This window comes from Mytilus edulis, chromosome 5 (assembly GCF_963676685.1).
Source record: "Mytilus edulis chromosome 5, xbMytEdul2.2, whole genome shotgun sequence".
Classification (NCBI taxonomy): Eukaryota; Metazoa; Mollusca; class Bivalvia; order Mytilida; family Mytilidae; genus Mytilus; species Mytilus edulis.
This window is the reverse complement of record NC_092348.1, coordinates 50,245,066-50,260,063: the sequence shown is the minus strand read 5'-3', so window position 1 is coordinate 50,260,063 and position 14,998 is coordinate 50,245,066. Positions and strand designations below refer to the sequence as shown.

At 33.6% G+C, this 14,998-nt stretch overlaps 1 protein-coding gene across 1 annotated transcript in view; it reads right to left on the bottom strand.

Moving 5' to 3' along the window:
- Positions 1-5,280: 5,280 nt before the first annotated feature.
- LOC139525448 (uncharacterized) overlaps positions 5,281-14,998 on the bottom strand; it is a 59,108-nt gene continuing 49,390 nt past the window's right edge. The window contains exons 3-5 of the mRNA XM_071320788.1: positions 11,822-11,933; positions 9,956-10,126; positions 5,281-6,706 (exon numbers count right to left, since the gene is read on the bottom strand). Of these exons, the coding sequence (XP_071176889.1) occupies positions 6,393-6,706; positions 9,956-10,126; positions 11,822-11,933 (597 nt within the window). The 3' untranslated portion in view covers positions 5,281-6,392. The remainder of the gene's footprint in view (positions 6,707-9,955; positions 10,127-11,821; positions 11,934-14,998) is intronic.

Sequence of the window (14,998 nt, the reverse complement as noted above, 5' to 3'; positions counted from 1 at the left end):
AAATAAAATCCATATTTGCAAAACCTAAACACATTTCAGGATACTGTTATCTCATGTTAATGTTCAATTTGTTTTAAAAAAAAAACCACTTCTTCTTTAAATTGTTTATTTTGCAATTGAAAATTATTTTGTGCTTTTTATTCCTAATTAAGAATGATCATAATCAAAGCTGTGCTTCTTGTTTTAACACGAATTATCCGCTTTTAAGAAACATCTATTTTGTTACCAAATTTTTCACCGCTTACAATTTCCTTCCTTTTGACTTTTATACATTAACTTTGAAGTAACCGTAGCTCTTCATTTCATTTTGTTTCGTTTCGTTCCGCTTTTATTCCGTTTTTTCAGTTTACAGGTACCCCTCTTTTCGCCCATTTTGTAATTTTGATATCTTCATCGAAAACTTTCAAAAATCAAACTTTCCAAAAGCGTAATAATCAAAAACTGCACGTTAAGAGTACTTTAAAAGTTGATCAAATATCTAAACTATCAAATCTAAAAAAGATATTTAGAATTTTAATAATTTGGTGAAAATTTCAAAATTTCTAATTTTTCAAATTTTGAAATGATAATATTACATGGACCGTACTGTTACAGTGTAAAAAGAAAGTAGAATAATGTATTTTGAATATATTCTCTTTTTATATCATAACTACTACGCATATGCGGCACTATTTGCAAGATACCTCAGATCCAACATCAGTGGACCGTTTTTCCACCTTCGTGTCGTTTCATGTCAAAATTATGTTTGATTAGCCTATCGTGACATAATAATGATATAACATCGTGCAATCCTAGCTCAACAACACGTACTTTCAACTGTACGTCGTGTACTTTCTAGTAAGCATATTGTATAGTTAGCTTATACTGACACAATACTGATTTAACATTGTGCAATCCTAGCTCAACAACACGTACTTTCAACTGTACGTCGTGTAATTTCTAGTGAGCATATTGTATGGTTAGCTTATCGTGACATAATATTGATTTAACATTGTGCAATCCCAGTTCAACAACACGTACTTTCAACTGTACGTCGTGTAATTTCTAGTGAGCATTATTGTATGGTTAGCTTATCGTGACGTAGTATTGATTTAACATTGTGCAATCCTACCTCAACAACACGTACTTTCAACTGTACGTCGTGTAATTTCTAGTGAGCATATTGTATGGTTAGCTTATCGTGACACAATACTGATTTAACATTGTGCAATCCTAGCTCAATAACACGTACTTTCAACTGTACGTCGTGTAATTTCTAGTGAGCATATTGTATGGTTAGCTTATCGTGAAATAATATTGATTTAACATTGTGCAATCCTAGCTCAACAACACGTACTTTCAACTGTACGTCGTGTAATTTCGAGTGAGCATATTGTATGGTTAGCTTATCGTGACATAATATTGATTTAACATTGTGCAATCCCAGCTCAAAAACACGTACTTTCAACTGTACGTCGTGTAATTTCTAGTGAGCATATTGCATTGGTAGCTTATCGTGACATACTACTGATTTAGCATTGTGCAATCCTAGCTCAACAACACGTACTTTCAACTTTACTTCGTGTAATTTCTAATGGGCATATTGTATGGTTAGCTTATCGTGACATTAAAGTAATATAACAGTATGCTAAGTTTAGCTTTACATCGTGTAGTTTAAAGTCTACATACATTATGATAAGCCTATCGTGACATTATAATGATATAACGTTGTGATATCTAAACTTTACATTCATCAATAATAAGTCAACATCATAAAGTTCAACTTTTCGTTTTATTTGTTATCCTAGCAATCTAAGAGTACGTCTTAGCTTTATCGAGTATCAAGTTTACATCGTGCAATGTCAACTTAACAACATGTAGTTTCGACTCAACGTTACGTGTTATAAGCATATCATCATAACGCCGTGGCTTACCACGATGATTTCACAACATCAACACTTGAAGTTGCAAGTCAACACATTGCAGATTCAACTTAGCATTTTATTATTTAAAGTTTTCATTTTTATGATTTAATTCATCATCACGCTGTATTAACTTTACAATGGAAGCTTCAGCATAACGTTATGTAAATCTCTAATATATGACAGCTGAGGCTTTCCATATCCCTTCTTAACTTGTTTTAATGATTGGTTCGTTATTGGTCGCTTTTGAGATTAATAACGACATTTTTGTGATTTGTATAGAATATTACAATATAATTTTTGATGTGAAGTACCTGCACGTATTAGATGTCTGTATGCTGGTTTCTATTTACGAATAATGTCCATGTAACGATGATAAAATTTAGTAAATGTTTGATTTAATCGGGTTTTTATCCCCCACGATAGTAGAGGGGCATTATGTGTTCTGGTCTGTAGGTCCGTTTGTTCGTCCGTTCGTACGTCCCACTTCAGGTTAAAGTTTTTGGTCAAGGTAGTTTTTGATGAAGTTGAAGTCCAATCAACTTGAAACTTAATACACATGTGATATGATCTTTCTAATTTTAATGCCAAACTAGAGTTTTTACCCCAATTTCACGGTCCACTGAACATAGAAAATGATAGTACGAGTTGGGCATCCGTGTACTTGGGACACATTCTTGTTTTTCGAGTGTGACAACTTTTTTGAGTGATATGATCAAAAATGTAAACAAACTTACTTCCTTTCTGAAAAAAAAATATGCTAGAACCTTATATACCAGGTCAAAGAAGATAAATTAGTATTTCTGATAAAAAGAGGTACATATTCGTTTAGGGGCCAGCTGAAGGACGCCTCCGGGTGCGGGAATTTCTCGCTACATTGAAGACCTGTTGGTGACCCTCTGCTGTTGTTTTTTTTTATTTGGGCGGGTTGTTGTCTCTTTGACACATTCCCCATTTCCATTCTCAATTTTACATACCTTTCCCTAGTTTGTTTTACAAACGGATAATTAGGTCTTTCCACTTTTCGTGGAAAGACCTTTTGTTTTTCTTCTGATTATTTTTTTTAGGTCTTCCCACTGTTCGGTAAAAGACCTTTTGTTTTTTCTTCTCGTTAGGTCTTTCCACTTTTCGTGGAAAGACCTTTGGTTTTTCTTCTGATTATTTTTTTTTCTTCTGCCGTCTGAGATGCTTTTTTGTCTTACAACATATCGAATGGATTTTTTGGCCAATGATGTTGTACAGTAATGGAGGTTTCAAAACTCACCCTGTGTGACCGACCACTTATTCTTATAGGAGTTATCTCCCCCCGTTCCCTTTTTCTTGTTATCGCTACATCTCTAAAACCGTAAAAGATTTTAGCAAACTGTTTTCACCAAATTGTTCGTCTACTCTTAAGAATGATTTGGTTAATTTTGACTTGAGTGATCGGATGACATCTTATGGGAGTTATTTCCCTTTGAAAATTTAAGATAGGCGATTTGTTGGATAAATTCATACGTTATAAGTCGTAGAGGCCTAGTTTTTGCAATTGAAAATATTTACTATTGCACAATACTGTGCAATTGAAGATTTCTTGCTATTGCGCAATACTGTGCAATTGAAAATTTCTTGCTATTGCACAATACTGTGCAATTGAAGATTTCTTGCTATTGCTGAATACTGTGCAATTGAAAATTTCTTGCTATTGCACAATACTTAATATAATAATTTTGGATCATGATTTGAACCAACTTGAAAACTGGGCCCATAATCAAAAATCTAAGTACATGTTTAAATTTAGCATATTAAAAAAGCTCAAGAATTCAATTTTTGTTAAAATCAAACTTAGTTTAATTTTGGACCCTTTGGACTTTAATGTAGACCAATTTGAAAACGGGAATAAAAATTAAGAATCTACATACACAGTAAGATTTGGCATATCAAAGAACCCCAATTATTCAATTTTTGATGAAATCAAACAAAGTTTAATTTGGACCCGATTTGGACCCGATTTGGACCAACTTGAAAACTGGGCCAAAAATCAAAAATCTAAGTACATTTTTAGATTAAGCATATCAAAGAACCCCAAGGATTCATTTTTTGTTAAAATCAAACTAAATTTAATTTTGGACCCTTTGGACCTTAATGTAGACCAATTTGAAAACGGGACCAAAAATTAAGAATCTACATACACAGTTAGATTCGGCATATCAAAGAACCCAATTATTCAATGTTTGATGAAATCAAACTAAGTTCAATTTTGGACCCTTTGGGCCCCTCATTCCTAAACTGTTGGGACCAAAACTCCCAAAATCAAACCCTACCTTCCTTTAGTGGTCATAAACCTTGTGTTTAAATTTCATAGATTTCTATTTACTTAAATTAAAGTTATTGTGCGAAAACCAAGAATAATGCTTATTTGGGCCCTTTTTGGGCCCCTAATTCCTAAACTGTTAGAACCAAAACTCCCAAAATCAATCCCAACCTTCCTTTTGTGGTCATAAACCTTGTGTCAAAATTTCATAGATTTCTATTTACTTAAACTTAAGTTGTTGTGCGAAAACCAAGAAAATGCTTATTTGGGCCCTTGTTGGTCCCGAATTCCTAAAATGTTGGGATCAAAACTCCCAAAATTAATCCCAACCTTCCTTTTGTAGTCATAAACCTTGTGTTAAAATTTCATAGATTTCTATCCACTTTTACTAAAGTTAGAGTGCGAAAACTAAAAGTATTCGGACGACGACGACGTCGACGACGACGCCAACGTGATAGCAATATACGACGAAAAATTAAAATTTTTGCGGTCGTATAAAAACCAATGTGCCTTCGGACGACGACGCAGACGACATCATAGCATTATACGATTCCACAAATTTTTTGCGGTCGTTTTAAAAATCTGAAGTTGTAAGAACGAAATACATCAGAAAATATAATTGAAGAATACTCCTCTCTGTATATCTTAAAAATAATCAATCTATCAAAAGGACTTTTTCATCACAAATCTTTACCCCCATTATATCACTCGATTGCATGAGTTTTTACCACCCTAACCGGAAGTGGTAATTATTTTTTACAATTCCTGTCTGTTTAATATATTTGCGGGTCATTTGTAGTTGTATTTGAATGGTTGCCATCATCTATATATCGCGTTGAACAAGTTGTGAATCTTTTTTCAATCACTTCTATTTAGTAAAATGATGTCATTCTAAATTCAAGATGGCCACTGTGAAAAAAAAAATTAAAAAAATGTTGGCTTCCTCTCTGATATGCGTAAGGACACCATAAAGAACATTTGTGCCAAATCCTATTATGCTTGCATCATTATTTCCATGATTATGTCAAATATCGGTACTAGGCCGCCCCACTATATAATTTTATATTTTAACAAGAAAAATCACTGTAACAAAACTAATGATGATTTTATTATTCAACAATAATCATATATATACATTTTGTAAGTTGACATAATAAAAATAAACGAAACATATTCCAGTGGTTTAATAACTTCGCATAAAGTGAATTTCAGCGTTAACATTATAATTATGTAGACGTTGGAATGTTACTAGAATGTAACACCTGAAATACTAAATATAAATAATAGAATTATGCATTTTGGAATGATAGTGCCCAGTAAGCATCTCTGTACGTGAAATTTATAAACATTAATAAAAGTAAGATTATATATGACCAGATGTCCATTACTATACTTGTATCTTGCTTTTTTGTATTTTTCTTTAAGATGATATACAACCATTTGAACAATGCTTATGAAGTTTTGGTACCAGATGGTACATTTTGGTAATAATTACTTAATTACGAGTTTGTCGAGTACGAGTTTGCAATGTAGTTCAATATATGAATATATTTTTTTCTATCTGATGATTTACAAAAATAAAATGTAATGTTTATACATATATAAAGCAAGTTTTATGAGCAAATACTAAATAAAATAACCCGGTATTCACTTAACAGAATACGAATGGAATCATTTCATTCATGTCGTTTTGATAATATAAATTTATGGTTCCAAATAGTTCAAACTACTAGAATTAAACATCAAACATTAATGTAAATGAAATTATACACTGGGAGTTATCAGGTATGGGGCTGATCCAGAACCTCTATGACTTGGGGTATTGCATGGAAATATTTTTTTTTTTTCAGATAAGTGAATATATTCACAACCCCATGTGCGTCCCCGCTAAATCAGTTATTTTGTGGTTACCGTCATGATGGTTTAGACTCTCAGAAAATAAGGTTCATAATTGGAAATGCCTTATCAAGCTGAAATTAATTTCCGGTATACCAATATCCAACGGTCCTTTCGATTTTTGACGTATTTCAGGATGAAAAATTTAAACACCAAACTTATAATTTAAAAGACATAATGTAATTTCCTTATCCATGATTCCACAAAATTTTGTATGTCAAATGAAATTGGTATAATGCAGTTTATAAGTAAGCAGTCCTATTTTGTTAATGTCAAACAACACTCAGTTCATTGTGTTCATTCTAAGCAAACCTAGCGTAAGGAGTTGATGATACGGTTGAGTGCTGGACGACGACAGATGTAGGTCCGTTTACTGCAGGAGTAAGAATGATACCATTTGGAGCTCCAGTGTATGGAGTTCTCATACAAGAAATATGAACGATGACGGCAATCAGTTCAAAGAACAGACCAAAGGACATGATGACCAGTGAGTATGGGAAGGACTTCTCAAATCCAACGTTACTAGATTCTAGTTGTTCTCCGTAGGTGTCCGTCACCGTATCCATCTTCGTGTGTATGATGATGAATTCGATAACCAAAATGCCGCCACAAATACCTGTATAAAATATAATGTAGGATTATTTTGAGCGAAAGGTTGCATTCGGTTTCAAACATTTGTGAGGTGATGCTCATCTCACAAATGTAGCTTTTATGTATTTTTCTCAAAACCCAACTTTTTTTAGGCCCTATGTCCAACATTTCCACCTTTTGTCGAGCTTACGACTTTTGTCGCAAAAACGAGACATATAGCGCTATTGGTTAAAAATTCATTATATTGGAACAAAATAATAACTTGATCTAACTTGTCATGGTGTAAACTATATACCAATTTTCAAATCAATATCTTCAAGCATGACGAAAAAAATGTGCGGAAAAACGGATTATTTGAGTGAATTTACTAAGTCCAAGGACTGCACAAAATCATCCGACCGGAAGAAAATTCTAACTCGATCTATAACTTGTCATAATAAGACAATATACCAAATATCAAATTAATGTCTTTAAGCATGAAGAAAATTTCGTAAGGGTTCCGCGGAACTAAGTGTCTCGCCTACTTTTGCTGTAAATCGCAGGCTAAACAAAAATGAGGAAAAATAATAATAAAAATGTTCCTCGATACGATCTTTTAATTGTAAGAAGCTTCTGTCCATGTTTGGTACAAATCGAGGATAGTTTATGAATCTAATAAATGTTTTAAAAATTTTAACTGCAGACTGTATGTAATGTTAACAGGGAGAAAAATTAAGTCCACTTTTAAGTAAAATACAGAAAACGAGTACAAAATTTTAACAAAATTTCCTTTTAGATACTAGATTTTGATCATAAACAACTTCTGCCCAAAGGAGTAGGTCCGGTAAGGACCGATTTTGGCCTCAAATTTCAGGTTCATCTGACGAAAGATTTTGACCACTTTTTAAACACTTATTTGAATTAATTAGTTTATGTGAAAGATTTTAACAGATTTAGTCATTAAAAACGATCCAATTCATGCTCAAATATGAAAAATCTACCTAATATGCCGAAAAATGTCACTTTTCAGATGGTTTTTGGTAAAAATGAAAGTGGCCGCATCCGTGTTCATCCTCAACCTTTATATATGTTATGTATTATCATAAAATACAACTTACATTTCAATATTAAGGATGAACACGAATGCGGCCACTTTCGTTTTACACGAAAACCGTCTAAAATTTAACTAAAATGCTAGAATTATGAGGATTACAGTAATTTAGCATGACTTAATGGTGCTAGTACCGGATATATGTGCATTGTTTTGTCAAAAACAGCCCATATTTATGTAGCAGAAGCATTCTGCTGTCCAATAAATAACTAAAGGTTAACATTTTAACAATTTTGTAAAACTGCTATATTTTGGGGCCAAAAAGGGGTCTTACTGAACCTAGTCTACTCCTTTGATACAAATCGAGGATAGTTTAAGAAAGTTACTAAAATTTAAAAACTTTAACCAGAGTGAATGTAATGTTTCCTGACAGAAAAAAACTAAGTCGATTTATAAGTTAAATACGACAAAAATGGATTTTTTATTTACAAAATTTTCCTCTGGATACTATCTTATGATCATAAACAAGCTTCTGTCCAAGTTTGGTAGAAATTCAGGATAGCTTATCAAAACTTAATAAAATTTCAAAAACTTTAACCAGAGTATATGTGTGCACTCCGCCGCCGACGACGACAACGACGACTACGACAGAATGCTGGATCGCTATCTGTCGCTTTTTCGACAAAAGTCGAAGGCTCGACAAAAAAGGAGAATTTGTCTCCATGGACACAGATGATGCCCCGCTTTTATACCAAAGTATAAAGGACCGTACGGTGACCTATAGTTGTTAATTTCTGTCATTTTCGAACAAAAATGGTCGTCGAACGGTAACAGTGACGCCACTGAAAGTATTGTGTACAGGATTCATAATATTTGGTTGGGGCAAACTTAATTAGAGAATGGAAACCAACTTTGAGACGTACGTACAGACGGACAAGGGAAAAAATTAACATAAAAATAAAGCCTGTTTATCTGAATTTTACTTATAAATGGACTTGGTTTTTTTGCCAGGAAACATAACATTCAATCTTTGTTCAAAGATTTTAAAATTTAAAGAACTTTCTCAAAGTATCGGTACCCTGGATGTGTACCAAACTTGAACAGAAGCTTTTTCATGATCAAAAGCAAGGATCTTACTATACAAATCCTTGTCAAAGGCTAGTATCTAGAAGGAAATTATGTAAAAACGTATATTTCCTGTTATATCCATTTATTACTTATTTATGTAAAAATGGACTTAGTTTTTCTTACAGTTAACAAACTGTACATACAGTCTGCAGTTAAAGTTTTTAAAACATTAATTAGATTCATAAACCATCCTGGATGTTCACCAAACTTGGACAGAAGCTTCATACAATCATACGATAGTATCTAGAGGAAAATGTAAAAATCATCATCTTTTTCATTTGTTCATACAATCAACTCTTTTCTAAATCTATAGATTTGATTGCATACTGTAGTCAATTTTTACAAGCATAACTTATTTTATACATTTCAAACATTTAATTTCATTAACTGTAAATCTATTATGTGCATTCCCCTATCACACTGAAAATATAGACAACAACAAAAATAGGCGAGACACTTCACATGGAACTTACTATCTTTTTTACCTGTAAAATACCGCATCCCCACATTTTACCCCCTTTATCCAACATCTTAAAATCCCACATCCCCACATTTTTACCCCCTATATCCAACTTCTTAAAATCCCACATCCCCACATTTTTACCCCCTATATCCAACATCTTAAAAATCCCACATCCCCACATTTTTACCCCCTATATCCAACATCTTAAAATCGTACATCCCCACATTTTTACCCCCTATATCCAACATCTTAAAATCCCACATCCCCACATTTTACCCCCTATATCCAACATCTTAAAAGCGTGTCATCCTCCTCATTTCCCAAAAATTGCAGTAACTTCTTTTATTTGACTTTCCTATCACGACTTCGATTAATGCTTTTTTTTAAAGAACATGATAGGCATTAGCTAAGAATTTCCATTGCGTAATCGCCTTTTCGGAAATTTTGATTTACCATAAATTTGCAGTTGGGCAAGTTATTTATTTAAAAGTTTGATACTGTCTAAATTTGGATTGCGATCAATTTTTTGATATAATATAGGTTTCTGACACAAAATAAATGTGGTCAAAGATCTTTAATGTGAATGTATCACCTCCTTTCTAATTCTATATAAATATTGTTTAAATCACTCGGATATTATATTACGTTCTTACCTCCTATTATAGAGAGCACAAGTCCTGTAACGGCTAAATTGCTAGATCGAGGTCTGATGCTGTCTTGTTCTCTCACAAGACTCAAACCATAAATAATGGCTAATATAGTTCCACAACCACAGCCAATTAAGGCTCCGATAGCTTCAACTAAATACTCTGTAAATCTGAAACCTGAAACAGATGAACAATAAACATTATTCATCAAGAACATTTCATTATACGATTAATGAAAAATGAAAAGAAAAGTTTTTTTGTATAAGAAATGCATCTATTGCAAAGATGCAAAGTTGAACATAACATTTTCAATAAGTACATAGAAACAACTGGGACAAATTCATATGTTAATACATTGTCCCAGGAAACAATTTAAATGTTTGTGCAACTATGAAACTATGAAACCAGCACGTTATTATTCCTATGCTTCGGTATATAATACATTGGATAACAGAATGCCGACTGTGCACTTAAGGATGTAGTCATGTCAGTAGATAGATATAAAAAGATGTGGAATGAGTGCCAATGAGACAACTCTTCATCCAAGTCATAATTTGTAAATCTTACTTTGCTGAACATTTTTTCTATTTACAGTTTATCTCTATCTATAATAATATTCAAGAAAATAACCAAAAATAGCAAAAATTTCTTAAAATTACCAATTCAGGGGTAGCAACCTAACAACGGGTTGTCCGATTCATCTGAAAATTTCAGGGCAGTTAGATCTTGACCTGATAACCAATTTCATCCCATGTCAGATTTGCTCTAAAGGCTTTGGTTTTTGAGTTATAAGCCAAAAACTGCATTTTACCCCTATGTTCTATTTTAGCCATGGCGGCCATATTGGTTGGTTGGCCGGGTCACCGGACACAATTTTTAAACTAAATACCCTAATTATGATTTTGGCCATATTTGGTTAAATTTGGCCCAGTAGTTTCAGAGGAGAAGATTTTTGTAAAAGATAACTAAGATTTCCGAAAAATGGTTAAAAATTGACTATAAAGGGCAATAACTCCTAAAGAGGTCAACTAACCATTTTGGACCTGTTGACTTATTTGTTAATCTTACTAAAATGCTGAACATTTTTTCTATTTGCAGTTTATCTCTATCTATAATAATATTCAAGATAATAACCAAAAATAGCAAAAATTTCCTTAAAATTACCAATTCAGGGGCAGCAACCTAACAACGGGTTATCCGATTCATCTGAAAATTTCAGGGCAGTTAGATCTTGACCTGATAAACAATTTTACCTCGTGTCAGATTTGCTCTAAATGCTTTTGTTTTTGAGTTATAAGCCAAAAACTGCATTTTACCCCTATGTTCTATTTTTAGCCATGGCGGCCATCTTGGTTGGTTAGGCGGGTCACCGGACACAATTTTTAAACTAGATACCCTAACTATGATTTTGGCCATATTTGGTTAAATTTGGCCCAGTAGTTTCAGAGAAGATTTTTGTAAAAGTTAACGACGACGGACGACGGACGCCAAGTGATGAGAAAAGCTCACTTGGCCCTTTGGGCCAGGTGAGCTACTAAAGTAGTTCCATAACCTATCAATATTTTTAGCTTATTGTGTTCCTTGAGTAATGCTCTTCTGTCTGATAGTATCATTTCTAAATTCTATATTTTTTAGACACTAAATTCTATATTTTTAAGACACTAAATTCTATATTTTTTTTAATTTCTACTATTAAAGTACATTCTTAACATAGTTTACTGTGATTAAAGGCCTAAAATGACACGTTTATCCTCCTACTGATTTCAACTTTCATTAAAAAATATCGCGACTTACAAGTTCGTATAAGATTAAATGCTACATTTGTTAGAACTTTGATGTAAAAGGGTTACTGTATATGTTAAGCACACTTACTGTCATCTGATTTGGTCGCACGCTCCATAGCAGCAGCATTTGACATAGTCAAACAAGTGTCAATAGCAGATTCCTGTACACATACTCGACTGTAAAATATATTCATGTTGATCTAAAAAAACAAAAGGTTTTCTAAATTACTGTACCAGCTTATGCCCTGGTCACAACAGATCGTACGATTTTTTTGTCGAGGAAGATCTATTAAAAAGTTGTCGTGGCTCTGTCGTGCAAAATGTCAAAAAAAAATTTCGAGTGGTCACATCAGCTACGACATGTTCACGATGATTCCACGATGGTTTAACGACAGAAAAAAAAATGCAATTGTACTGTCGTGGGTTTGTCGCAAGTCGGTCGCGCGACAGTCGTGCAACAGTCGTGCGACAATCTTGAGTTGTTTGGGGCTATGTTTTTAGGTTTTCATGTCATGGGATGAGCATGTTACTGTCGTGCGTAACGTCTATATGTTTTTTTCCAAACATTCATTCCCACCAAATTATATTCTTCTAAATAAAACGAAAACATGTTGCACGACAGTGCGACAGACAATCAAAGTTGTGCGAACATCGTACGAAATTTGGTATTCGCGAGACAATCGTGCAACCGTATCACGAGTGTCTTGCGACAGTCGTGAGATTGTCTTCCGACTGTCGTGCGACAGTCGTACGATTAATTTTTATTAAAATGGTTTATGTTGGTACCCACGACAATGTGTTTTTATCGCACGACAGTCCCACGACTGTGGTAAGACACTCTCACGACAGCCACAAGATAGTGACACGATAAAAAAATCGTAGAGCAAAAAAAGTGCATGTCCAGTTTTCGTCCCACGACACACGACAGCGCCACGATGCTAAAAATATCGTGCGACTGTCGTACGACGATCACAGATGACCCGCGATTTGACAAAATTTCTTGTCGTGGAGCTGCATAGATGTGTCGTGAGTTCGTTGTGACCAGGGCTTAAATATAAATTTTCGTAAAATGTATGGTCTCGCCAACCAATCAAACTTCAAATCTTTATATCCAACATATCATAAAATAAATTTGGGGTTGCAACCATCGCATCATATAAATTAGGGCACCGATTTTCACTGAAGAATATTAGTAGTACGTGTTGTTGATTGAGTATGCTGACAATTCCACAATAATTTGCAAATTAATGGGCAATGGGTCCATGGGACACAATTAATGCCCCCACTTTCATATAACGTTATGACGGGACATAGCTCAAGAACAGTGAAAGTGACGCTTCTCAAATTATTACTTAATCTGGGTTTTGTGGTAATAAGCATTGTGTAGTAGGTTTTTGGTTGAGGCAAACTTTAAAACGAAAGAAAACGGAAACAGCATTTTTTACATCTGTAAAGTGGCATAACTCTAGAAAAGTAAAAGTTACACCACCAAAAATCAAACTAGAAATGTGTTTTGTGGTATAAACATTGTGTTAAATTTTCATAGAATTTTGTTCAGGCAAACTAAAATTAGAGAACGGAAACCAATTTCGGGACGTACCGACGGACGTACAGATGGACAAGGGTAAAACTGAATGCCCTCTATTATGGCTGTTGGATAATAAGTAATAATTTGTTTTACTTATTATGATCCAATATTCATAATCTGAATACATGGTTTGATTCGGCATATCAAAGAACCCCAAAAATTATTTTTTGATGAAATAAAACAAAACTTTTATGTTGGACCCTTTTGACCTCAATTTAATAAGGGGGTCGAAAATCCAAATTTAAAATACATGATTAGACTCATATTATAAAATAACCAATCCAAAATTACAAAAAGAAGTACCAAATACGGCTAAGGTAATCTATAACTGGGATAAGAAAATCCTTAGTTTTTCGAAAAATTCAAAGTTTTATAAACAGGAAACCAGATTTGAACCAACTTGAAAACTGGGCCCAAAATCAAACATATATATACTTTTAGATTCAGCATGTCAAAGAATCTAACAATCCAACAATAACAATCCAAAATTTTAATACATGGTTAGATTCTGCATATTTAAGAGTCCCAAGTATTAAAAGACTTTGAATTAAACCCCATTTAAATTGGTCCACAAAAGTATTTTTTTGGCCTCCTTTTCCTACATTAAGGCCATTGCCCCCGAAATCAATCACAGCTTTCTTTTGTGATATGGAACCTTGTGATACAATTTCATAGAGCTCCATTAACTTACACTTAAGTTATTGTCCTGACAAAGAAAATTATTGTTTTTACATCAATCCCAAACAGTTCGGACAATTACCCCAAAATCCAATCCCAACATTTCTTGTGGGGTATGGAACCTTGTGAGATCCAATACACTTATACTCAAGTTATTGTCTGGAACCCAAATGTTTTCGGACGACGACGCGAGACCTCGCTGACAACGTCACATTATGATAGAAAGTGTTTGTATTGTTAATTTCAATTGTTTTAGTGTATTATATCTATATGGCCTTCCAAATACCGTTTCGATCCCTAACATCACTAAAGAGACATATATTGTCGAAATCTAAATACAAAAAAAAATATTGACACCTTGTGTTGTGGCATGACATCTTGGTCACAAGTTTATCGTTTTCTGTTTAGTATTAAATTTATATTAAGATCCATTTTGTTACATCTCGTGATTAATTTTATTTGGCAATCGTAAATGGTAGTCAGCAGGGTTTAAGAACATCAGTTGTTCGACCTGTTTGTCAAATGAGCTTTGTTTAAATATACTTTTTCAATTTTTTGGTCTTTTGGAAAACGTTGTTTGTGCTGTATTTAGACCCTTCTACAACGAAATTTGTTTTACATGCACACGTATAACCAGATGCTCCGCAGGGCGCAGCTTTATACGACCGCAGAGGTTGAACCCTGAATGGTTGGGGCAAGTATGAACACAACATTCAAGCTGGATTCAGCTCTAAATTTGGATTGTGATGAAATAGTTGACACAGCATAGGTTTCTGACATAGAATGAATGTGGTCTAATGAACTTAAACTATTTTTTTTGCCTTTGAGCAATTCACTGTGCTGTTGAATATTAATCCTCTCAAAAAAATGCTTGAAGACATTTTCTTTTTATTTATGAAATCTGAAATGAGAAAAATTTACCCCGATTTTTTTTCACATCCCCCTTTCCCTTTTTCTAAAACTGATCTCAATTCAAATTTCTAATGGAGTTTGCAACAA